This window comes from Perna viridis, chromosome 2 (genome assembly GCF_037379345.1).
Source record: "Perna viridis isolate PV_CMFRI_1.1 ecotype Kerala chromosome 2, ASM3737934v1, whole genome shotgun sequence".
Classification (NCBI taxonomy): Eukaryota; Metazoa; Mollusca; class Bivalvia; order Mytilida; family Mytilidae; genus Perna; species Perna viridis.
In genome coordinates, this window is record NC_142446.1 from 20,267,066 (window position 1) to 20,294,831 (window position 27,766).

Here is a 27,766-nt window from a genome sequence, read left to right on the forward strand (position 1 = left end):
AGTAATATTGTCAGCCATAAAATTAATGTTTCTGCCTTTCTGGGCAGTCATTTTAGTTTGAAGAAACAGAACTTGGTGAAATTTTAAGACAAGGCATTTTTCCACTAAGGAAATGTTTTGATTGATTTATGTACCCTCTGAAAGCAAAGTTTAGGGGGTATATAGGAATTAGCTTGTCAGTCCACATATCTTGTATGTATCATTCCTCCAAAAACACTCAATGGATTTAATGAAATTTTATAGAAAGTTAGGGCATCATATGTAGATATACATTACTTTTAAATAGGTTCAATAGACTATGCACCTTTTTTACAAGAAGAAATTAAAAAGAAAGTGACAAAATCAATGAAGGAACCTGTAAAATCAACTGAAGTACATCATATTTCATCATCGGAGTCAGAACATGGAGAGGAAGCAGCTAGACCAAATTCACCAAGGGTATCATAGCCATTCATTTCAACTTCCTGTTGATATGAAATTGACTTTGTAAAATACTTAGTTTTATAAATAGATTTTTTTTAACTTGCAGAATTATATACTTCATTAGTCCAAGCTTTGGCGTAAATCATGGATTTTCCTCAGTTTCCTCCCAACACAAAATTTTGTAAAAAGCTTTAAAAATATGAAGGACAGTTATTTATTTTAACATGTAAAAGGTCAAGGTCATTGGCACTAAAAGAAAAGAGTACTCTTGTGAAAAGCTAAAAATCGTTTTATATGTAGAAGTACAATGAACTTGTATGGTAATTTGTAAGTGTAGTTGTATATCATTTGATAGTTAATGGGCTTGCATTTTGGTTTTTTTGTGTTTCAATCTTTTTTACTTTCAATTTCTTTAGAAAAGACAGCGATCGGGTACAAATGGTGGTGGAAGAGAATACATACCTGTCTTTAGATCTGGGCCATATGCATTACTGCTTACACTTTACAAACATTCACAGGTAAAAAAATAATATTAATATTCATGTAGATTCGATGTAGTAAGGATAACATATGTTCTTCATTCATTGTATCCCTACTACATCACACCTTCATGACTTTTTTTAAAAATCTGTTTTACAGGATTTTTTTTTTTAAATTGGGTTGAGGGGAGCAAATAAAAATAAAAATAAAAGTCAAAATCTTGGCGAGTTGATGGAAGAAATGAAGATAAAAGTAATTGTTTTTTGTTTTTATTTATTATTTTTTTTGCTATATTCTAAATGTGCGAAAAGCAAAAGCTTTTGATACCCAATTTTGATATACATTTCACTTCTTTAATTATTAAGACTGATTGATACTGTTTTCACAATGAAACAGAGAATACACACAAATTTTAACTTTTGAAAAGAAGATGTATAAAATATTTTCCATGTGTAGATACATTTGTACCCCTTTCCAAGTTTTTGGCAACATTTCTGAAGTAATTGTTTTGAATGTGTATTTCAAGTAATTTGTGAACATTTCGACCCCTCTGACAATATTTGTTTGCCTAGGTAAATACATCAGAACCCATGCCACACGATCTTATTGGGACTGATCAGTTATGGTTATTAGTTGGAGAATTACATTTGTATTGTGTCCTAGGTATAACTGGATGTCAGCATCTTATTGATATAATGTGTTTTGATAATGGTTTTATTGGTAGATGAAATGGTCTTGATAAAAAGCTGCAGCGGAGATGTGCAGTGTTGTCCATCAATCTTTGGTTTATGTAATTTGATAGTTAAATTTAAAAAGGTCTGTGTTGTTTAAAATAATAACATGTACATTATTATAATGACCAGTAATCATCAGCTGTCCAAGCCAGATAAAATGGTAATTATAGGCAAGATGTTTATCCAGTACAGTATATAAATGTGATTCCTTTAATTTATCCATAGAGGATAATCTCATCTCTTGGTGGTTAGATAGGAGTGTTTTCTAGATAAGATGATTATTTTGAATTTGCAATGGTTTTGAAATAGTTAGTTACATCAGTATCAATGGCGGAGGTGGAATGTTGGACGATTCTTGCTTTTCAAAATGTAAATAATATATGTGCAGAACGTTTTTACTGTGTTACAAGATATGTTGAGATTTAGACATAACTTTTAAGCTAATATTGCCCGCTGGTGAGTAAGGCAGTGTGCGAGAATGTTGTTTTGTAAATAAACATTTATTTCATAATCATGGAGTTAAATATATAAATCCTTGTGAAGCTGTTTGCATAATAAAAATTGCATGGGACCATGGCAGGACACCTTTATTATGAAAACCGCAGCTTTATCATCGACAATCTCATCAGTTATTTTGTTGACGGATAGAGAAAGATTCACTTGTCTGTATTCCCCAATAATAACAAGTTTGAAATAATCATAGGCTGACCTTCAAATGCATTGTTGTTATGGTCTGCCATTGACCTTCAGTGTTTTTTCATTAACTAATGATAAATGCCGAGAGCTTCTGATAGCTTACTAAAATAAAACGATGGCTGATTGTTCGCTTCTTTTTTACTCGTCCAATGAAAACTTGCGGTCTATTTTCTTTTATTTTTAGCATGGGATTTTCTCGCAAATATTCCAGGAGTCGGCGAAATTTACAAAAATATAACAACCTTCACAAACTTTTATTTTTATTTTATTTTTGGATAAAATAGAGTCGGCAGTCCCATAAAACAGATTAAAAAAATGTTATTAATTATATTATTATATATATAAATTATATATTTGCTGCTGGCCTTTAGTTTCACGTAATGGATTTTGAAAATTATACAGAGCAATAATTTTGGTCCTGAATGACGACATCTTTTTGTTTGATGACTCCTGCATATTGCGTAGTTGGTATCAACTCACTTCACAGATTTCTTGTGACCATGAACAGTTGTCTTGCCTAATTACTGCATTTGCATAACAAGGGCTTAGTAAAGGCTGTAAGTTGTGAGAATACCTTTAGTTGCTGTTCCAACTATGATAAAAGATGCCAACTTCCATCTGTCCACATATATGGATCTTGTACTCACATATCCTAAACTGCCCCATATGGTGTAGATGTCCTAGAGACAACAACACCTTCTGGATGAAAATGTTAGCCTAAGGCTACCCATTGGTCTTCAGTAAATGATAAGGAAATCCTCGTACCACAGGGCAGGTTGCAGCTGGCCCCAAAACATCAATAACACAGGTTCAGCAAAAGAGTTGCCCCAATATACTCAAGTAACATAAAATATATAAGGTAAAAATTATATTCTACAAGCTTATTTTGTAGTTTTGTAATTGTTATAAGGATTCATCGGAAATAAATTATGCTGAATATCTTTGATATATAGATGTATGTATGCTTTGTAGTCAGACACAGACAGACCATATATGTCAAAGGCAGAACTTATAAGACAGGCACAACATTTAGCTGACAAATCTTTTTCCATTGTGAGTATAGTTCATTATTCACACCTTGTAATATAAAAACAGTTAAGAATTGAATGTTTCATTTGTTTGTAAAAGCATTGACTTAAGCACATTTCCTTTATGTCCAAAATGTGCAAAGGTCAACATTATTACATTCTGAGGAAACAAAAAAATGTCCAAAATGGGTAACGGTCAACATTTTTACATGCTGATGAAACGTAAAAATGAACCATTCAATTCTTGTAATTTCTCTTATTTTATTACAAAGCATCTATGATGTTAAACACTGTTTCTGTTATTTAGAATTCTTAATACACAGCAATCAATAAAAGTAGTTCAGTAATTAAAAATAGGTAGAAATGTGTTTCATTGACTCATGAAATATCATTTATAAAGCTCAATATCCAATAAGGTAAGCATATTTTCATGATATGGTAACTGTGTAAGATAATTACATGATTATAGGTTTCTGATTAACTTGTGTCATAAAACCAACAATTGCCAGAACTTTCCATGACAAGAAGCTTAGGTTGTATGTAGATTTTAGTTCTTTTTTTTTGTCTGGTGGTGCTAAAACATGTTTTTGACTTTTGAAATTCCAAATTGTTTTATTGTTTCATCCATTTGTGACTGCTTACAGTTAAGAAACTCTGATCACGAATCAAGTTTTTAGAACAACTAGAAAATGTATGCTTATTTATGCTTTCAATTTTAGCCAGACCCTGGTTGTAGGTACACTGCATGGTCATCTATGGGTATACTGATCAATAAGGGTTTTGTTATCAAAGAGAGTTACCCTGCCAAGTAAGTAATTCACCCTTGTATTAAATGATACTATGTGTTGAAGCTGTATTTTTTTTTCTACTCATGGATGTCTGATAAATTTATAATACCCCTTGTAAACAAGTTTTTTGGTTGTATAGGAATCACCCTGTCTATCTGTCTGTCTGTCCACATTTCTTGAAGGAATGTAATTATTGGAGGACTCCGAAGGAACCAATCTATTATAATGCAATTTTAAATTTTCTTTTAATTTATATTTTGTAATTCATTTAAAAAAAAGCAATATAAATTTTTTGTATAATGGGAAAAAATAACAAAAATGATTGATGATAGATCGCAATTTTAGTTGCTTTGATTAATGTTAATTTTTGGTATTAGGTTAGTATAACATGTACAGCTTGTGCTTGGTCAGTCATATTTGGTAACTTTCATATCATTCTTAAATACTTGAAGATTTTTGTCTGATTTAAGCTTGTTATGGTTCAATTTCCAGTGATTTTGTTACTTTTTTTCAAAGCATCCTTCTCCCTTTTTTAGCTCACTCGGCTGATGGCCATGTGAGCTATTGCCATCACTTGGGGTCCGTCATCTTCGTTGTCGTGGTCGTCGTTAACAATTTATCAAAACTCTTCTCCTCTGACACCACTTGACCAATTGGAACCAAACTTGGTATAAATGTTCCTTGGGGTATTGTGCATAGAACTGTTGTGGGGATTTTTGATTCGTTGAAAAACATGGCTGTTGTTACTAAAAATAGAACATAGGGGTCAGACAGCAGTTTTTGGCATATATCTCCAAAACCGTTAGGTTTAGCCAAATTCTGATAGAGTAAAGGTGTTCAGCATGATGAGATCTATCTGTGGTCAAATTTTCATTTTGATATGTTAAGCCATGTAGGAGTTATTGCCCTTTTCAACATTTTTTTGCTATTTTGAATGTTATTTCTTTCAAAAATCTTCTCCTCTGACACCACCTGACCAATTGGACCAAACTTGGTAGGAATGTTCCTTGGGTATCGTGCATAGAACTGATGTGGGGATTTTTGATCCGTCGAAAAACATGGCCGTGGTTACTAAAAATAGAACATAGGGGTCAGACAGTAGTTTTTCGCTTCTATCTCCAAAACTGTTAAGTTAATTAAAATTATTTCTTCAGCTGAAATGATTCTTATTATAAGGCCTTCAAAAGTCGTCAGGGATCAAAGTTGTCAGGTGACTCCTGTAAGAGTTATTGCCCTTGAAAGATGAAAAATGACTTCTTTTTTTACAGTTTTCAGCCAATATCTTTAAAACTAAAAGAAAGAAACTTTCTATCGCTGAAATGATCCTAATGATAGTTCTACCAAAGTCTTCTTGAGTCAAAATTGTTGGACAACTCCTTGTCAAATTTATTGCCCTTGAAAGAAACTTTAATCAGGTGAGCAATTCAGGCTTCTGGGAGCCTCTTATATTGGGAAAATTTGCGCCAAATTAGGAAAAAAATTTGCAGACAACCATGACAGCACCAAAACAAATAACAGCCATTCTCATGATTGCATCAAGGTTTGTTTGTGTAAGCAGGTTTTTTTTCAGCAATAAGACAAACACAGTTTACTTTGAACATTTTGAGAAAAAAGGTTGGAAAAGTCATAATGATTGAATTTGACATGTATCTGATTCATATGGTCAGGTACCCCTGGCTGGAACACAGTTATTAAAAACATTAAGATGAAACATGAGTAAACTGAGATTCTTAAATCTGTTTCACTGCTGCTACAAGTCAAATGGTTGACAAGCAGACCAGTATACCGCAACATAAAAAGCTGCATTTTGAAACTTTTCTACTGGACTACTAATTGCACAGGATCCATAAGAGGAGGTTTATTTTCTGGACGTTTCTTAATGGTCATCTGATTCACAAATGTCAACACTGAACTGATTGGAGCAGAATCTAAAAACGTTTAGAATAATGCCATAATCAATTTCCTGTACGATCTCCTTTGTGTCACTTTTATCACTACTTGTAGACGATGTTGACAGAACAGGTTCTTTATGGTTCTAGAACCTGCGGCGTCATGTTTAGTTAACTTTTTGGTTTAGTATTTGCTGTTGTGAGACATGATTCCGTCTCAAAAGTTATCGGGGTGATATTGCGAATTAGGGAGTGAAACGAAGTAAGTTGAAGTACCAGATGGAAAATCGTACCCGCACCAACTTTGGGTAAAAAAATAAACAAAATCTGAAACACTTGAGTGCTTCAGGAAATGGAAATTAACACAATCCACACGCTTGAAATCTGAGGCTTTTCAATAGTAGACATAAACAATCAAATATTTACCAGTTTTATGTTGGGAATTTTTATAATTTTGGGAAATAAATACCCCAAATTGGGAATCTATCTCTGGGGGAAACAGTTGAAATTCAGAGGTAAATTAAGGCTAACAAAATCATTGCTAACAAAAAGCTTTTAATTTGTTATAGTTCCATTATTGTAGTCTGAAGCATACAACGAACATTAATGTCATTGTAGAAATTGTGTTATCTTTGTTTTATTGCTGTGTTTTTAATTAATAAGGTACAGTTTAACAGAGGCTGGATGTGCCCTAGCCCATAGACTACAAGCTGTTGGAGATGGAAATGATATTTGTAGACCATCAACTTCTGGGAGGACTACTGTACATGCTCAAGAAAATGGCAGACCAGTATTACCTGAGAATAATAAAAAGTAAGTTTTTTCCATAAAATTAGACTTCCTCGATTAGTGCTGGATAATAAACACTTTGAAATAAAAGCCTTACTATCTTCATGTATTTGTGTTTCCTTTTTTTGTCATGTTCCATCTCAGAATCTAGAAGGGAATGACTGAGAGTATGCTGTTGGGCTTTGTAGCAGATGATAATTTTTGATAAAAACAGTTGATGTTCTCCTATTGGCTTGGATAAAATTACTTTTTGGGGCGTATGTAAATTCCAGTTAGTGTGAAATATGGCTCCTTTAAAAGTCCTCTTACCTTTTCTTTTTCACTAATGAAAAACATATTTGCCATTTCGTTACGTCTTGCACTCATTAGGAATTAAGGGTCAGAAACATGCTTTGAAATGTGTATGGATATTTTTGACTGATTTTTTTTGGGGGGGGCTTTGATTTGAGCCCATTATGAATTGGGGACCACAAAGGGTCCAGAAGCAGATTTTTTTTCTGATTTCTAGATGATAACTTGAGTAAAAGGTCATCGATCTCATTGAAATTCTACCCCAAACTACCATACCCCTAAGGAAGGTTGAGATTGATTTTGGAGGTTGTGACTGAAAATTTAGGAATTGGGCAAAAAAATATATAATTCTTATCATGTGTCATATGTCTAATCAAAATCGAAAATCAAAGCTATCAAATTTGAATGATGTGCCCATTGCTGCCCCAACTGGTAAAGGTACAACCTTTGTGTTTGAATTCATCTGTGCCCTGCAAAGCATTTTTATAATTAGCTGTATATGCCTTACTATACAGTATTCCAAAGTTACCATCATGAAGGTTTGTTTTCATTAGTGAACACTGGTTTAGTGACTCTCCTATTTTTTTCTAAATTGTGAAATAAAAACCATGTTTCAGATGGTGATAAGTTTCCTTAAATTCTACTCCTTTTCTTTGTTTTTAGTGACATCACATTCAAGTATGTTACAGATAGTAATGAAGAAGTTATAACAAAGGATAAAGCAGCTGTTTTAATTAATGGTAGGCCATACTTATATATGACACGAATGTTCTCTTTGAAAGTAAGGACAAAGATGTTTGTACACAATTACACATAAAATATCTTAGTGATTAAACAAGATTTCTGAAGTATACAGGGAGAAATATACAATTTCTTTTTAGCTCGGCTGGCCTATGGCCAGGTGAGCTATTGCCATTACTTGGCGTCATCGACATCGTAGTCGTCTTTAACAATTTCTTCAAACATCTTCTCTGAAACTACTGAATAGATTTGCTTGAAACTTCTAATGATTGTTCCTTAGGGTATCCTGCACAAAATGACCGTTTTGATTTTTAATCGGAAAAAAATATTGCTGCAGTTACTAAAAATAGAACATAGGGGTTAGACAGCAGATTTTTGCATATATCTCCAAAACCCTTAGGTTTCGCCATATTCTGACATTGGGTAAAAGTATTGAGCATGATGAGATCTATCTGTGGTCAAATTTTGGTGAAAATCTGTTGACCCATGTTGTTGTTATTGCCCTTTTTGGACGTTTTTTTGCTGTTTTTGATGTTGTTACTTTCAAAAATCCTTTCCTCAAACACTATTACACAGAATTCAATGGAAGTTGGTATACTTGTTTTTTGAGGGTATCCTAAACAAAATGACCGTTTGGATTTTTGATCTGTTAAAAATAGAACATAGGGGTCAGACACTAGTTTTGTGCATATATCTCCAAAACCTTTAGGTTTAGCTAATATCTTTTAGTTGTTGAAATGATCCTTATTATAAGGCCTACAAAAGTCTCCAAGGGATCAAAGTTGCCAGACGACTCCATGTAAGAGTTTGAAAGGAGAAAAATGACAGTTTTTTTAACAGTTTGCAGCTAATATCTTGAAAATTTTGATAGATAGAATGAGACTTTCAGTTGCTGAAATGATTCTTATTATAAGGCCTACAAAAGTCTCCAAGGATCAAAGTTGTCAGAAGACTCCATGTAAGAGTTATTGCCCTTGAAAGGCAAAAAATTATGTTTTTAGCAGTTTTCAGCCAATATCTTGAAAACTATAATAGATAGAATGAAACTTTCAGTCGATGAAATGATCCTTATGATAAGTTCTACCAAAGTCTTCGTGGAGTCAAAATTGTCGGACAACTCCTTGTTAAATTATTGCCCACGAAAGGCAAAAATTTAACCAGGTGAGCAATTCAGACTCCTGGGAGCCTTTTGTTTAATAATGCAAAAAATAGAAAATAACATGGCATACTACAAAGTTTTTTCTAGTTATAATGTCATATTTGATAAACACATGAGATTCAAATGCATAAAGTTTCATATTGTGTCAAATTAGGGCCCCACCACGAAAAGTGGCAATCACCCTTTAGTGATCACTCTGTCCGTCTGTCCTTAACAAACTTGTGTCCAGGCTTTAACTTTTTTATCTTTCAATATAGGCTTTTGATATTTGGCCTGTAGGTAGATCATCTAAAGACGATGTGTCATGTGCCATAGATAGTGGCCAATGACCTTGAACTTTGACCTCAAGGTCAAACTCCTGTTTTTCAGTGACAAACTCTTGTCCAAGCTGTAACTTTTTTATCTTTTGATGTTGGCTTTTGATATTTGCATGTAGGTAGATCATGTAAAGATGATGTGTAGCATACCGTGGATAGTGGCCCGTATGACTTTGGACTTTTACCTCAAGGTCAAATTCCTGTTTCTTCGGTGACAAACTCCTGTCCAGTCTGTAACTTGTTTGTCTTTCAATGTGGGCTTTTGATATTTGGCATGTGGATAGATCACCTAAACACAATGTGTTGTGTATCATGGATAGTGACCTATGAACTTTGACCTCAAGGTCAAATTCCTGTTTTTTTCATTGACAGACTCTTATCCAGGCTGTAACTTTTTCGTCTTTCGATGTGGGCTTTGATATTTGGCATTTGGGTTGATCACCTAAATCCATTGCCTATATGGGTTTATTGCCAAGGTGGGGCCCTACAGAGATGATTCCATCTCAGTGATTTCTAGTTGCATCTATTTCATGTGATTTTTGAAAACTCAATTACTGCAAGAACTGTTGGTAAATTTTTGTTATAAGACAATGTAAATGAAATGCTGATTTATCAAAGATGAAATATAAAAAGGTAAGGATTTAAAGTTTCATAGGTTTTTGGGTGGATTTATAATATTTTAACTTTTTCTTACTTTGTTTTTGATATTAATTGATATTGCAGGTAATGATTAATGTTTCAGATGATATTGGTTTTGGCTTTTTGATAAAATGCAACTATCAAAAGCTGTTGTCATCAGGATTTCATTATAAACTGGATACAAGTCGGTAAGTAAAAATGTAATCGTGCAGACGTAGAGATGAAAAAGATCAAACTACACAACACTTTGAGTGTAAAATATTTTTGATCTTGGGACATCAATTCTTGTTCTTTGTTTTGGTTAAACCATGGTATAAATTGTTGGTAAAAAATAACAAAGCAACAAAATTTTCCATGCCATGAAAAATGAAACCTTCTTTCCCAGTGTACAAAACCTATACTTTACAGGTATATACACAGTTTTTAAATGCTCTCTTTTGATTGATGTATTATATTACATTTGTAATGTCCTTAACTCCAAAATTTGGCACAGTATTACTGCTTGTTTGTTTTCTTAAGTCATGTGACTTAAATCACAAAGGGGGGGTTGGCTTATTATGTGCTTGTTGCAGCTTATGTCTTTTTGTGTTAATATAAACAATCATGTAAAATCCGCTTTCATATACATACTATGGACATATAAAGTTAGGTGAATATACAGAAATGTGCCTTGGTCTGAATATATACCCAATTCTAGTTAATATATATTCCACATGTCTGTGTGGTCTGAATATATACCCAATTCTAGTTTATATATATTCCACATGTCTGTGTCTGTCTGAAAAGTGGATCAATTATTCATCATACTCAATGCAACAGAACTGTTTCTTACCAATTTTTTTAGCAAAAAATATTTTCTTATTCTGACAGCCCAATGACAGATCATGTATATGCCTACATTAAAGATAGTGATGCCCCTGACCTAGCTTTAGGTTTGCCATCTTTGCCAATGCTGCCTATGGTAAATGATGTACCTCATCCACTGCAAGATAGACATATCCAGGATGTTGACAAAGATACCTCCTCAGGTATTCAGAAATAAATAATTTTATCTAGATTCTGAGTGGTATATTGGTAGCAGTGTTTGTTTTTTGTTTTTGTTTGTTGCTTTTTTGCCCCTGAAGTTTGGTGCACATTGTTTTACACTTGTCTGTCCATCTGTCCCTCCTGCATGTTTTCATGTTAAAACTAAAATACACTTGCACCAATTGAATTGAAACTTTGAGAAAGTATGTATATCCGAGATGGGATGATCCCTTTATTTTTTTTATTCTAATTTTTTGGTTTTTGAGTAATTGAAATTTATTCATAAAAAAGGGTTGTGTATTCCAGTTCCTCACATTAACTCAAAAATTATTTGACAAATTATAATGAAACTTTGGAAGAGTGTATATAACTTTGTGATTAGCTACCTTTAATAATTTTTAGCAAAATTCCATTATTTCATTTTTAAGTTATGAAAAATTTATTCATAAAAAAGGGGTGTGTTTTCCAGTTTTTGCACATTAACTCAATTTTATACAAACTTGTGTGATACATCAGAGTTTTTGTGATGATATTTGGTCCAAATCATCATGTTGAAACCAATGCTGCTGTTTGAGTATGAGACTTTTAAAATTGTTTTCATCTATATTTCTTCTTCATGCATGTTTTTATGGAGGATTGATAGAAAATCTTCTTAGCAGCTCAGTTTATCAGGTCAATAGATCTATTCATCTTTGGGGTTATTATCTCCGTCTATCAGTCACAAAGATGTTTCCACAATAGTCCTACTTAAGGTATTTTGGAATGTAGGGCATCACTTTGTATACTTTTTTTAGCTCACTAGACCAAAAGGGCCATGTGGGCTATTGCCTTCACTTGGCATCCATCTTTATTGTTGTTTTAATTTATTCAAAACTCTTCTCTGAAACTACTGAACTAATAAGAACCAAACTTGGTATGAATGCTCCTTAGGGTATTGTGCACAGGACTGGTGTGGGGATTTTTGATGCATTGGAAAACAAGGCCACTGTTACTTAAAGTAAAACATAGGGGTCAGATTTTTTTTCACATATATCTACAAAGCTATTAGGGTTTATCAAAATTCTGACAGGTTTAAAGTGTTTAGCATGATGAGATCTATCTCTGGTCAAATTTTCCTTGATAAAATAATCTTATAATAAGGCCTACAAATGTCTCCTTTCGTTTGAAGTTGTTGGACGACTCTTGGTTAGAGTTATTGCCCTTGAAAGGCAAAAAATTACATTTTTTTGCATTCCCTTTATCTAGGAAACTATAATAAATAGAAAAACAATTTCAATTGATAAAATGATTTTTGTGTTAAGGCCTACAAATTTGTTTTGCATCAAAATTGTCGAACGGCTCCTTGCTAGAGTAATTTTCCTTGAAAGGTGAAAACAGACCTTTTTGTAATTTTTGGCCAATATCTTGATAACTATGATAAAAAAATAACTTTTCATTGATGAAATGATTCTTGTGATTAGGTTATCAAAGTTGTTAGACGACTCTTTGTTAGAGTTATAACCAGGGGTTTCCTGGCTTTAGACAATTATGGGCTCATAAGATTGGCCAAGGGCCCATTTTATATAGGAGCCTATGGAAATATTCAGGATTTCAATGGGGCATTTTAAAAAAAAATGGGTCCTTCCAAAGTTTCAATGGGCCAGAAATCTCTCAATACTGTCATAAGGGACACATTTTCCCATAAAATTGAAAGGGCACATCCTAGGATAATCCCTCTATAACCCTTACCAGTAAATGGCTAAAAAATTAACCAGATGAGTGATTTAGGCTCCTAAGAGCCTCTTGTTAGGGAGTGTTTAGAAGATGCTTACTAAGGTTCTTTAAACTTTAACCAAGGATTATTTTTTTCACTGAAATGCCTTTTTGCAGGATCACAATCAGAATTTAACCATTATATTTTTACATCATATTTACATTAGATTTTGCCAATTTTCATTTTGTTTGTTGAACTTGCAAAACAGGTTGATGACTAAAAATGTTTTTGCCAACTTGACAAGCATTAATTGCAGTCTTAATGTTAAATAGAAGAAATATTTTCTAAATTGACAGTATATCACAGGTACCTTTCATTATTGTATAGTATAAAAATAGTGAATCAGGTATCATTTTGGAAGGCCCTTGGGTCAGTCCCAAATAAGAATTTGAAGAAAAAAAACAACCTTCACCTATAAAAGATGTTCAAATGAGTAATGATGGTCTTTTAAACTGAGCATTACTTATTATAATACTGTTTGAAGGTCCTTTTATTTTCATATGAGCCAAAGGTCCATATGAGCTTGTTTCTTGTGTCATCTTTTTACAAAAATCTTGAGACTACAGTTCTGATGTAGCTCAATTCTTGGTGCTATCATATGTGACATCTTAGGGATTTTGAATAGAAACTTAATAGTCTTAGTGAAAAATATCTATAGTCAACATGTACTAGAGTATGTTTACTGTTGCAGATTCATCAGTGCAGACTCAGGTGAAGAAACCTAGACAAAGGAAACCAAAAGACTTATCATCAAACCCTTCAGCTAGTCTTAAATTACTTCCTTTAATAGAAGATTTACCTCCTGTTGCTTCACTACCAACAACTAATTCACTTTTAGAGGAGGATTCTCAAAGTTCTCTGACTTCAATCAAAAGTATCAGTTCTGTTTCCTCAGTACAGTGTATTCCAAGACCAGACTTTTTTGTTCTTAAACCTGGAGAATTTGATGTTGTTTTATGTATTGACAATAGAGAATTTTATGGAGGAGGGTAAGCAGTATAAATTTACTGATTATAGCGTGTATTACTAAAGCAAAAAATATTTAGCAAATGTCATACTTTGTGTGGAAGAAAAAAGAAAACATACACAACTTCTTGCATTATAATGTCACATTCTTATTTGGAAAGCGAGGTAGTCCATATAACTTCCTATCAGTCCATATGGGACCATGAATGTTGATTGGTCTGAACTCAACAATTCAAATAATCCCAAAATAACACTTCGTTTTGATAATGTACCAAATGTTAATATTTTGAATTTACTATATTAGAAATTAAATTATGAAGAATGTTTATGAATTTTTTAACAGGTTATTGTGTTATTAAGTAATATTAGAAATGACTCTGGTGAAATGAGATCTGGGATAATTCCAGGTTTTCAATCAGTCCCCTTTGTTTTCAAGGTTAATTAATTCTGATGTCTTGAAGTCAACTAATTAGTAGGAAACTGGATTACTTTCCTACAAACAAAGATCAAAGTTTGAGTTCACAACATTTAGCATGACTTATGTAACACTTATATGACTTGATTTGTATTTGATTAATACAAACTAACCTCAGTTTTAAAAAGATATCAATTTCATTAATCAAACCAGAATTCACACCAACAATGATGTTAGATATTTTGGTGATAACAAGAATTTTATCCATAAATTTTATTTGTTGAAATGATATTTGCTCATTCAACTTCACGTTGAACAAACAGTAGAAATCTGAAATTTTATCTTAGTTATGAAGTGCACATGGTTTACAATATTCCTGATTTCAAAATGACATGTTATGTACCAGCGATATTTTCAAGAAAGAAAAAAATGAAAGATCTTTTTCCAAACACACTCAGTGTCATTCAGTATTTATAACATAGTTTATATACAACATGCCAGAAAATATCTTCTGATCCAATACACAAGAAATCAAGAAGTACCCTGAAAAAGGAAGTAATTTACATTTAAAAAGCAGAAACAATCACCAACCACTATATATCCATGATATACTCAACTTTGGACGACCCAAACCACAGATAATGCAAACATTACTGCCTGGTTTATCTGACTTTGATATAATGAGGTTTGACTGTATGTATATACATATGCATGTTACAAACCAAACTATTTCAATGAATACTTATTTTCATGCTTTAGAATGAAAGTCAAATTTCACAGCTTTTTAATTTCACATCTATCACTCTTTCCATGCATATGTAATATTCTAAAGAGATTTATTCTTGAATATTTGTTTTAACATTTTTTTTCTAGCTCTTTAAAAATTCAATTAAAATCACTCTCTGTCTTTATTTTTCAGTAAAAAAGGAAGCAAAAACTTACTGCCTGATCTTATGAAGAATGGTGTTAATTGTGATCTGAGGGAACTTCAAGTTGGAGACTTGCTCTGGATTGCAAAACAAAAACAACAGTTCAATCTGAGTAGGAATCATGGACTGTGAAAGTACTATTGTTCATGGGGTACCAATTTTCGTGGTTTTCATGGGTAGGCCAAACCATGAAATTTGGTTCCCAACGTAAAGGAGATTTCCATTGATGTGTATACTGAAAACCTAAATAACACAAATTCAAGAATCTACAAACTTGTGCTTCTTCCCTAATCCACGAAAATTGGTATCCACAAATTAAAGTACCGTCACAGTATTGTGCACTTATAATGAAATAAGAAAATGAGTTAAATTTTTCTTAATCCAAATTTAAAATGTAAGAAGCACTACTACTGTTTCTTATTGGTGAAATCATTTATTTTTTCAATGAAACTTGTAAGTAGTTGAAAGATTGTAATTGGTTTGCAGGTGATTACAGTTTACTACAAAACTGTATTAGTAAAAGCCCTGAAGTACAGCACTGCCTAAAAACCAGACAGGGGTTTATAATGGGTGATTCATGCATTTCTTAATACATTGTACCAGATATTTTTTATTGCAAATCCTTTTGTAGGCCCATAGAAACTGTATAAGGAAATGTGCATTCAAATAAAGAGTCATCTGGAGATATTGAAATTTAAAATTCTAATATATTCTACTACAGAAAAAGTGTGGGAAAATTTCCTGCCAGAATTTTTATGTTATAGCCAGTCACAAAATATTTCAAGATATATAGAAGATCCCAAATATTTATTGATTGGAAATCTTTCAGTAGGCCTCAGAGAATCTCTATTCAAAAATGTAAGTGCAGTTGAAAGTTGCACACATAGATTTTTGGTTATGTTCTACTAGATTTTATTGTTGGTGATGATTTAAATAAATCATTTTTATACGCCTGTCTAAGACGAGATGTATTATGGTATACTGTTGTCCGTCCATCCATCTGTAGTCAACACTTCGGACAATAACTCGAAAACACTTTCACTAACTTTTATGAAACTTTGGTGAATTTTTATATCTATGGACGTAAGATCCTTTTCGATTTTATAAATTTCAGACTTTTTGTTTCCGTGTAATGAATATTTATACTTAACAAAGAGGGGATTTTCAAGTTTTCAGACATTAAATCAAAAACACTTTCACCTACTTTTATGAAACTTTGGTGAATTGTCTATACCTGTTGACATAAGCTCCCTTTCGTTTTTCATAAATTTCAGATTTTTTGTTTCCGTTTAATGAATTCTTATACTTAAAAAAGGGGGGATTTTCAAGTTTTCGGACAATAACTCAAAAACACTTTAACCAACTTTTATGAAATTAAGTGAATTGTTCATATCTATTGTCATAAGGTCCCTTTCAGTTTATATAAATGTACAGTCGAACCTCGTTAAGTCGAAGTCGAAAGGACCATGCAAAAATTTTCTAGTTATCTGAGGTTCGAGTAATCCAAGGTCGAGGATAAACTGGAAATACTAGTAGTTTGGCCCATGATTGTTTCTGTATTTACATCATTTCTTATGCTTGTACAAGTGTACACATGTACTTCACTTTACACGGTACTTCATAATGTCACACATTTCATATCGGAAGATATGTTCTTCATGTATGTATATCATATTTGAAATACTGAACGGCAGCGAGTGTTTTAGTGAAATTTCCTTTTTATTTTTTCTATATCAAAATCGTCATAGTTCATAGCATGCTGCTTTGTTTGATTCAAAATCAGGAGTATTGTCAAAATTGTGCTCTACAATATTACGATAAAATTTCAGATTCACTAGTGAAACGAATGTAGTTGTTGAAATACTCTTACTAGCATCTGTTTGATGTTTCATTAAATAGTAAGATACCATTATAATTCATCTGTATTTTTAAAATTAATTTTCAAAATATCAAAATATCCGATATCACTGTTAGTGTAAATTCCGTGTTATTAGTAAAATTCTTTTCTTTTAACAACATGCGCAATTTTAAATTAATTAAATAAACAAATCAAACCAAAAGAGTGTCAACAAATTAATTTTAATAGCCACGCTAATTGTTGTTAAAACACACTTCAATCATGGTTTGTAATAAAACAATCAGTTTTCCGACTAATTAATTGACTTCAAGACTTCAGGGTTAATTAATTTCGAAGTCCTATCGTGGGGACTGATTGATTACCTGGAGTTATCGGAGGTTTCGATTCATTCGAGTTCGAGTCATCCGAGGTAAAATTGTATTGGGGTAAGGGGAGTTTTGCTGGGACTTTGTAATCAGTTCGAGTTATCCGAGATTTCGACTAATCCGAGTTCGATACATCGAGGTTCGACTGTATATGCCTTAATAAATGTAAAAGGTACTTGGTAATTTTGTCAGAAAAGTGTGTTTTGAACAAGATAGAAATGTATGGGTGAGAAATCAAGACAACAAGTTTAGTTAAACTTGAGGTAGCCTTTTGATAGTACCAAATTTTTTGTTCATTTTTTATTTACTTTTTTGGGGGTGGGATGGAGGAGAGTATTTGACAGGGCTCACAGTATTTCTATTTGATCATATAAATTCATTAAAGGCATAAGGACAAGTTAAAAGGGCAACAGGCGTATCATGCGCTTAAAGCGCAGCTCTTTATTAGCTTATGTAAATGATACTGATATGACAGTAAGACTGTCAGAAGATGGTAAAGTTCCTAATACTTTTTTGTCCACATATTTTACAGTTATGCAGATCAACTGGGTTAAGAAAATATGCAATGGTCGATTTGGAGAGTACAGTGCAAAAATAATATTTAATAATAAAAATGGGTTTTAGTATTATTGACTATATGTTAATCTCACATAATGATATGTACAAAATAGTTGAAAGATTTTAGCATGCACTGTACAGTTACATTAAGGCGCACTGTTTCGCACACCAAGTTGCCCCAGTCAAATTTTGTAAAACTTAAAATTAAAAGTTGAAATTTGGTGGATATATTGTTTAAATGTAGTTCAGCATTTATACATAGACAGATGTAATATATGTAATGGTAAACAGGTGTAGTTTAAAGGAAGAATGGTATCCGGAACGTTTCAGTCCCCTGCCGTATTAGGTTCTCTTCTTAGCATCAGATGGCTGATTTTCAAAATACCTTATTTCGCATGAACGTTTGGAACTAAAATTGTGGGAGAATGAATCAAAAAGGGTCTTATTATTTTTACCCTTTTTCCAACTACTCCATGCATGCTTTCATCCTGTGGTAGTGTCTAAGTGCCTGATATTTTATAAAACATTGTAATTGGCTGTTGGTTTTTGAAAGGCACCCCTGATTTGTACTAAAACTCAGTAATATTTTTTTCAATGTGTTACCATGGCTACTGGGTTTTATAACAATAATTACTAAATTATTTATAAATGACTTGAACCTCCACACACCAAGGATTTCAAAAATATGCACTTTTTTTATTACAGAACACTAGAAATTTCACCAGTGAGTAATAGGGTTATTCAATGATGGCATGAATTTTGAGGGTTATTCAACCTTTCTTGTGATTAAAACAAAAAATATCAAAATTAAATTATGTCACATGATTATATTTCATCCATTAGAATTAATCCTTTAATTAATACTTATATAAACAATATCAAAAGGTGTTGAACATCTTTAATTAATCCTGTTCGAATGAGAATAGACTTACTTTGAACCTAGCAGAGCAGCATTAAAAGTATTTAGAAAGCAAATTAAAGATACAGTATAAGAATAAACAGGGAGATATGCTATCTTCTGTAAAGAGGACCAATCCTAAATGTTTTTACAGAAAATTTAAAAAGAGAAAAACTGTTGTTAGAAGTGACATCTCGCTTGAACAATTCAAAGAACATTTTAAAAACTTAATGAGAAATAAAGGAACACAAGGAGAAGACCATATGACTAACGAAGCTATGTTTCATGAATTGTACTTACCATTTACAGAGGATGAAATAGATTCATGTATAAAAACTTTAAAGTGGGATATAGCAACGAGTTATGACAATGTTATGAATGAATATATTTTGATGACTAACTATTTGATAAAGCTGGTACTTTGCAAATTGTTCAATTTAATCTTAAAATCTGGTGACTTTCCAGATATTTGGGTGCAGAGTATTATAATTCCAGTATTTAAGAAAGGAAACATGAATGATCCAGGAAACTACAGGCATTTTCTTGGTGTCACATGTTGGTAAACTTTTTACTGCAATTTTGAATAAAAAAAGACACAATTGTAAATACACGTATTGCAATTTGTTCACATATGCATTTAAGTAATTAACATTACACTTATAACTGAATTGTTTTAGTAGTATAAATGAAACTGTTTTTTAGATTATAATAGTAAACCAAAAGAATTGGTTCTAGATTACATAGTAGAGAGGAAAAGGATGGATGATTTAGTACACAGCTGTACAGATGGAAGGTTAAAAGATCAGAAGGTAGATAAATACAGTGATCATAATATATGGCTAAATACTTACTGGTTTCCATGGAAGGCAATCAACCAGACCTTCAAAATCATGTCTTGGGACCAATATTGGAGTTGACCCCATGTCCAGTTTTTTTCATCTCTTTCTGTATTGGTCTCCTCAATGTCTCAATTGGTCTGCCTCTCTTCCTTTTTATGTGCTCCTTAAGACGGGTAGTATTATGGTATGCAAATGTCTGTAGATCTTGCCGCTGTAACATGTTGCTCTGAAACGAAAACCACTTGTTTAATGAACTTCAAACTTTTTTCAAGTGTTTGTTATGATGGTCTTACGGTCTATATACTTTTTTTGGAGAAAATGTTATTTTTTATTTCAGAGTTTTGGGAATTTTTCACATCCCACTGTAACTAGAAACAGGCATATCATGTGCTTTTGGCACATCTGTTTATTCCAGTTGGAGTCCATTGTAGACAAGGATTCCCAAGTACATTGCTTTTTAAGATCCAGATTTTGGTATGGTTGCTGAGATAAGGTGATCTCCAGATGTTACAAAAAAATTCTGTCATTGTTGTTCTTGCTTCCCTAGTAAACAAATGTTTTGAGTTCCTTGCAGGAAAAAGGGGGATTGTCTGCTGTGGTTTTACTTTCATTACAGTATTTTTTTAGACATTGACCTTGAGACCTATATTTTCTGCTGAAGATACTAATTAGTTTTATTTTGCATATCACAATGAGATAGAAGTCATCAGGGAAATCAAGGTCTTCCTGTATTTGTCATTTTCCAGCTTGTTCCTTGTGCTTTGTTCTTAGTCATTTCTCTCATAATCTGATCAATACAGAAAGTGAATAGAGCAGAAGACATGCTAATTTAACCTCTGTCTTCAGTTTAATTTTTCTTTGTCAGATTTGACCAACAGATAACTCTGACACTGAAATCTACATAAAACATCACTAAGATGCAAACCTGTCAAGTCTGATGCTTTCAAACACAAAATCATACTTTCATGCTCACTATCTTTGCTGTCATGCTAATTTAAATTTTCAGATTTTTTTTTTCTCCCAAAAATATAAAAATCATGTTTTCCCTTTTAAAAAGCAATTAGAGATCGTTCTGGCTTTTTCCAAATGTTATTTCGCTACTAGTACCTACTATATTATAACAAATGCAGCTTTCTTTTGGCACTGCATAGTATAATCTTCTTGATATGACTTGTTTTGAACTCAGGGATAAGCAAAACGCATATAAGAATATTTTGAATAGCTTCTTGTGACATCTTGAATGATTTTGAAATACAAAAAAAGTGAGACAAGTCATTATAAATGGAAGATTAAACTAATTTTTCTTACTTATGGTTTTACGTTTACAAATAGAACAATTGTAATTTTGATTTATGAAATCTGTACTTTCTAATCAGTTTTTAAATCACACTTGATGATATGAATTGTTTCTTCAATGAAATAAATCTAATATTTTTTTATTCATCAGCATTATTTGCACATAAGTTATTACCACTCTCCCTTGGGCAGTCACCATTCAAGTACACCTCTGCCTTAAAACCAGGCAAAAGCTGATGATATGCAATTCATGCATTTCTTAATCCAAAAACTTTTGATTGGAAATCCTTCCATAGGCCTTATAAAAACCATATTTGGCAATAAGAGTGCAAATGAAAGTTTGTCACTGGAGATATTAACACTACTACAGAAAAGAACAAGAAAATTTCCAGCCATAATTTTTGCACTATAACCAGTCAAAAATATTTCATGATACTTAGGAGATACAAGGAAATGAACACAGTAAGAGTTGTTTTTAGGAGGTAACAAATGTCATGAATGTATTTGAACATTTTCTTTGATTGTCTTAAAATATGATGGATCACCCCTTCCCTGCTTTTTAAACAGACCCATACATTCGAGTAATACCCACTTTATAAGTAACTTTTCTGTCTCTTGACAAAATATGTCTGAGAGAAATAAAACTGACATGAAGTATGATTTCCAATAATTACAGGTAGTGATCAGGTACTCAATGCCATCTTATATTGCATAATTCTGTTCTCAACATGGTTATGTCTATTTAATGTATAGTTTAATATTGCAGTGTACTGATTAATACATGTATATATTGACAGTTTAGACTAAAACACTGTGGAGTTAGATGTCCAATATTTCTGATAGAAGACCATGGATCAATGCAGCACTTCAGCATACCTGAGAGTACAATTAAACAAACAATAACAAACTTAGGCGTAAGTATTACAATAATTACAATATACCTGGTTACCATACAATAAATAATCCATCTGTTCGTCATGCTTAGGAGGTACCTACTTTATGTAATCTGCAACTGAACCAAGTATTGAACCAATAAAAGCTTAGTGTTTATATTCATTTTGATGGTTTGCATCTCCTATTAGGGAGAAATTAGACAAATGTATTCACATATTTGTAGCTTGTTGAACTTACTCAAGTTTCATAACTTTGTGTTGTGGATGGTAGCTACTTAGTGTAATCTGTAACTCGAAATGTATTGAACTAGTACATGTATTAATGAATATATACACATGAATTAAGATGTGAAGTATATTTTTAGGATGTTGAACTAAGCCATTTTTTGTCTTTTCATGTTGTCAAGTATATAATGGTGACACAGGTCTCGATGTGTTGTCAGTTTTGTTGAAAGAAGTTGGTTCGGAATGGACAAAATTTGGCCTTTAAAACAAAGTCTACATGATGAAAATTTTGTTTTGTTTCTCAAGCTCTTTAATGTGTTTTATAATTGATTTGATTGGATTATGGTTATAATTTGAACATATAAGGTCATATATGCCCTTCAAACTTGGCTGAAATTGGGAAAATGTGTTAAAAAGGCTGAAAAACACCCAATTTTGTGCAGTTTTTCACTCTTAACAATGGCCACATGTGTGTTGACTCTCGTGTTTCATATATTTTGTGTATAATTGTCAGTTACAACTCGTGTAAAAATATCTCGAGTCAACAGATGTGTGGCCACTTCATTCCACACAAAAACCATCTTAAAAAATGCGGAAATGTTAAAATTTAAAGGTTTTTTGTAAAAGTTACATACTGTTATGCATATTGTTATTTCTGGAATAACATCATAAATCTTGTCAAAAACAGGTTGTATTCATGGTTTGCCACATTTTTACTGTACTACTACATTGTACTACCTAGAAATCAGTGTAAATCAAATTTTCAAAAATGCCCAAATTATGAGACCAAATGGGGTCCTTACCCACTCTCCTGTCAACATTTGAATTTTGATGAAACATTATTATTAATGTTAGACATCTTATGTAAATATGGACGACCGAAGATAAATTATTAGCAGACAATCCAACTTACAGGTTTTAATTTATTCACATATAATAAGAGTGACTGCACCTGAACCTCTGAGTGCATTTTGAAAAAACTATATTAGTCATCATATGTTGGTGTGCATAAAGGAAGAGAATTATTATCTGACACCTGCGTGAGGATATCATTCACTTTGAAGGTATAACATGTTTACACCTCGTAAGCAGATTTTTGCAAAATTCCATATAGAGTCAGCAAATGTCATGTAGTGATGCATGAAGGAAGATAGTGATTGGCAGATGCCTGCAGGGAAGGTTATTCAGCCTGAGGGTTTAGACAAGTTAACATTTTTTTACGTAGAACATAGTTCAAAATATGAGGTTGCTGAATTTCCTTTTTCAATCTGTTTGTGGAAAAACAAAGCTGATATTACATAAGCCATGAAATCCCAGGGCTTCCCAGTAAACAACTGGCTTGTAGATGTTGATTAATTTGTCAAGTTGTTACATTGTAAATGATATTAAGCCATCCTTTAAAAAAATGTTGGTTGGCTGTTCTTATTGACTTACAATTTTAGATGTGAGTAGGAAGGTAGGGGATTTTTTTTTTTTTTTTTTTTTGAAAATTGCCAAAAAAATGCCAATGTGCTGAAAATAGAATAAAAAGATTGACTTGGAAAGGATAAAAAAATGAGTAGTTAGGTTTTTAATGAGTAGGTAGATAGACAACAAACCAACAGTTTTTTAAGGTCAGTCTTATATAATGATGCAGTACCTCATGGGCTACATTCTGTTTGTCTTTCTGTCCTGGAACATTCTTGTGAACACTCTGGAGTGAACATCATCCCTCTCTGGAACATACTTGTGAACACTCAAGATGGATTATCATTCTTTTCTGGAACATGACTGTGAACACTTAAGAGTGAGCATCATCCCTCTCAGGAACTTTCTTATGAACACTCTAGAGTGACCATCATCCCTGTCTGGAACATTCTTGTGAATGCTCTATAGTGAGCATCATCCCTCTCTGGATTTTAACTAAATATACATACTTGTTGTCCTTGGGGATATTGAGATTAGTCCTGATTTTCAAGATTACTATTAAATTTAAACTTCCCTAATAGCCTTGAGAATTTTCTAAAATAAACATATTTAATTGATAATGACCAAATTTAGTGTCTTAAGTGATTTAGAGACAATTTTGGCCCTTGTTAATTTTCAAGAACTCATAAAATCTTTTTTATTTGCATTGCATATGGATGCCCTTATTTTTTGTAAATATTATTTTCAGATACGAATTTCTCTTTGTAGGTAATAGATGGGTTCCAAGTAAAAAGAACAAAAGGAAGTAAGGAAAGTGTTGCTTACCTAACTGTCATGACCAGACATCTTCAACAGTTATACAATGTAAATATTTTGCTCAGTTTCTGTGATGTGATGTTATAGCCTTTTGTAATTCATCTATTTAAGCAGGGTGGTATATAGTGATGTCATTTGGTTCACCATTCCATTCATCTTATGCCCATTTGTCTGTCACACTTTTGTATCCTCAAAATCTCACAAACCTCAGGAAGGATTGTTTAAAAACTTACAGGGAATGATTATTAGGTAAAACATTTGTGCACCTGTAATTTTGATTATTGATCTGTTTTGATATGGGGTTTCCATTAATGAAACATTGACCTGCCATTAACTTAGATGCATGGTAGGGGATACATATTTTTTATCCACAACTTCACAAAAACTACAATATGGATTTTTATGAAAATTGTTGTGGATAGTTATAAGGTTATATGCTATTGTGCACATTTTCTTCTGATTTTTAATCTGCATTAGCTTTGTGTTTCTTGTAGTTTTACTTCCAAATTAGCATTGACAACAAAAAGGTACCCTTTCTTTTTCCTGCAAACATTTATTTGATGTTTTTGTGCATCTTACTTGATACTTCTATCATGAATAAGTGTAGGCTTTTAAATGAAATGGAAATTCTTGATAGTATTACCGGTAGTGTGCATTTATGTAATAGTGGTGAAGGATGTAACTGTATTAATATGTTACCTATGCTCACAGGATGTACCAATATTCATTTGTCAGCTATGTTCACAGTAATTCCTGTCATGTAGTATATTGTGGCAAAACATAAAAAATTTTCTTGTTGAAAAATGTTATTTATTGAACATCATGATTAACAGAGGTTGTAACTTTTCATCTCACTCAGACATGATTGTTTTTCTGTTTAAAAACAGATTTTTTCATGCAGTATTTTACAGTAATAACTCTTGTTTTTATAATGTATTCAACACTTCAGATTCAGGGATCGTGCTGGGCTTTGCCAATGTCGCAATTTGCGATTTTTTTATTTGATCTGGCAACAAAAATAACCTGTTGGCAATTTTCTTGGCACCTAGGTTTTGTATATTAAAATTGACAGAAAGTTTGTCAGCAACAAATATTCTCTCCTCGTCCAATTAAACCATTGTGTTTGACACCTGGTCATAGTTTTTGACCATAACCAATTTACGACTGAAGCCAATCAAAGGTAATTAGACCTGGTGACCGTGACTCACAATATCCTCATGGGAGGTGTCAATCAGACGTAAATATATTATTGAGCCAATTGAAACTCTCATCATCTGGTCAAAGATAAACACAAACATGACAATGTGCACATGGCTACATACAAGCTTCACAGCCCTGTTAAACCATATGATACATACAGAAACAGATTTACCTTATAACAGAATAAATTAAATCCTATTAATAATGACTATTCCATAAGGAAGTGTCTAAAACACTTTGAAATGCAAGAATTGATAAAAGAAAATGAATGACATTTGTTTACACTTATGCCATGTGGCTTTTTTTGGCGGGAAAATCAGTAAAGAAATAGTATGGGGATTCCCGAAATCTAATTAAGGAAATACTGAAGGCATTATGTAATAATGATTTAGATATCGGGCAGGAGTACAAGAGATAATTAAGAAGGGCCACAGTTAATGGTCCTCGGTAGTTTGCTAGAATTTTTTTTCGCTTGAAAAAAGAATCAAGTTTGTTGAATTTATAGATGAAAAATCATTATAATTTAAGATTAATTTAATTAGACCACAACAGACAAAGGTCAACATGTTTTAAAATCAGGGACTATATGAGCATAGTAATATAAAGTCCTTGATAGAATTATTATTATGAAAAGTGACTAATGGTTTTAGATCTCGACTAAGACTAAAGCTAAAAACCTGCCTTATACATGCATCAAGAGTGAATCTTGGGTATATGTATGTCATGAATGAATGGGTTTTTTGATGAATTTGTAAAGATTACTCATCAGTGGACTTAATACTGTCATATCTTAAAAAATTAGAATAATTTTTTTTGGCACCCATTTCTGAAAATTGGAGAAAAAAATTGACATCAGGCAATTTTTCTGGCATCAGAATTTTGGAAGTCAGAGCAGCCCCAGGGATTGCAGATTTGACTTATTTTTGTCTCGTAAAATAAAACCAGGGGTGATTATCTCTGTAGTTTCTATGAGTTTTGTTGGCAAGTCATGTTGTACTGATGTGAATATCTCCATAGTACCTTTTTTAAAAATAATAAAGTACAGGAGTTATGGATCATTTTATTATGGCCAAACATATGGATGGTTAGAAACAAGTCTGTAAATCTGTAAATAAACTAGATTAGAATCTGTCCAAGTCTGATCATGTTTTCTGTCTTAATTCTAATAATGGTTGCCAGTTCTCCACTTTACTTCTGAACAGAAATAAAACTGAGTGGTTTTTATTTTTGTAGAACAAGACTTTGTATGCCTGCAGTGTGGATGAAATACATGAGAGTAACAATATAGTTGATATAAATGACAGTGAACAAAGACTTGTAACTTTTGAACATTTAAACTTGGGATCAGTGAAATCAAAGGTATTAGTTAGATTTCAGTTTATTATGAAAAAACACTGAATACATACTTAGATAAAGCTCAGTGTTAAATAACAATACGAGTTGTAGGGAATAACTGAAAACCTTTTTATTGACTATCATGATAAAAAAAATACCTAGAACTTATGACATGTAACTAATTGTGCTATTTATGCCTCCACTTTGTTAAAAATGAAGTTGATATTGGACAGCAGCCATAACTGTCAGTAAATCCACAGATCATTAAACATTTATTTCCCTATTATTCTGTTGATTTCTTTGGTAACCTGTATTTATCTCTGTAAATAACCTGGTGACTTGGCACTGATTGAATGCTCTTACTACTGACAATTTAGTTTAAAATTAAGATGTCCTAGACATTAATACAGTTAATATTTTTGAAATAGGTTTTAACAGCACAGGAGATGTTCGGAAAACAGTTAATACAACTTAATGGGATGTCAGCTGAGAAGGCTAAATCTGTCAGCAATAGATACAGAACTATTAAAGAGTTAGTAGTATAGATAAGGCCAATAGCTGAATGACATAGTACATTCACCTGGACCAAAGATCCAATGAGTTTATGCAATGTTTTTGCATTCATTGTCTGTACTCTGTAAACTCTGCTACAATGAAAACTCCTTGAATGATTTTAACCAAACTTTTCAGGAAATGATGTATGGAAGAGCCTATATAAACAATCCAGTGTTGGCACAATATGATTAAACAAGATGGCTGTTCAAAGTTATTTAAGGCCTAATAGGATAGTCTTGAAATATGAACTTCTCTGTAACCACTGATGCCAATTATTTGAAACTTTATAGGATTGTTTACCTCAGTGCCATGCACAAAGGATCCAATTTTTGTGTGGTTCAGTATCAAGTTCAACAGATGGAGGCAGCTGCTAAAAGTTACCATTGAAACTTTGTGATAAACACGTCACTGCTGTTTAGAAATCATGGCAGGGTATATATTATTATCTACTTTTTGTT

General features: G+C 32.4%; 1 protein-coding gene across 3 annotated transcripts in view; it reads left to right on the plus strand.

Annotated features, from left to right (window-relative positions):
* Positions 1 to 27,766, plus strand: part of LOC148623992 (structure-specific endonuclease subunit MUS81-like) — a 47,354-nt gene that overhangs the window by 12,786 nt on the left and 6,802 nt on the right. For all 3 annotated transcript variants that reach the window (XM_088566386.1, XM_088566385.1, XM_088566383.1), the window contains exons 5-19: positions 287 to 438; positions 840 to 941; positions 3,306 to 3,386; positions 4,081 to 4,169; positions 6,702 to 6,851; positions 7,782 to 7,858; positions 10,078 to 10,162; positions 10,845 to 11,002; positions 13,445 to 13,742; positions 15,054 to 15,175; positions 19,445 to 19,551; positions 21,675 to 21,791; positions 24,171 to 24,266; positions 26,652 to 26,777; positions 27,182 to 27,285. In XM_088566386.1, the coding sequence (XP_088422512.1) occupies positions 287 to 438; positions 840 to 941; positions 3,306 to 3,386; positions 4,081 to 4,169; positions 6,702 to 6,851; positions 7,782 to 7,858; positions 10,078 to 10,162; positions 10,845 to 11,002; positions 13,445 to 13,742; positions 15,054 to 15,175; positions 19,445 to 19,551; positions 21,675 to 21,791; positions 24,171 to 24,266; positions 26,652 to 26,777; positions 27,182 to 27,285 (1,864 nt within the window). The remainder of the gene's footprint in view (positions 1 to 286; positions 439 to 839; positions 942 to 3,305; positions 3,387 to 4,080; positions 4,170 to 6,701; positions 6,852 to 7,781; positions 7,859 to 10,077; positions 10,163 to 10,844; positions 11,003 to 13,444; positions 13,743 to 15,053; positions 15,176 to 19,444; positions 19,552 to 21,674; positions 21,792 to 24,170; positions 24,267 to 26,651; positions 26,778 to 27,181; positions 27,286 to 27,766) is intronic.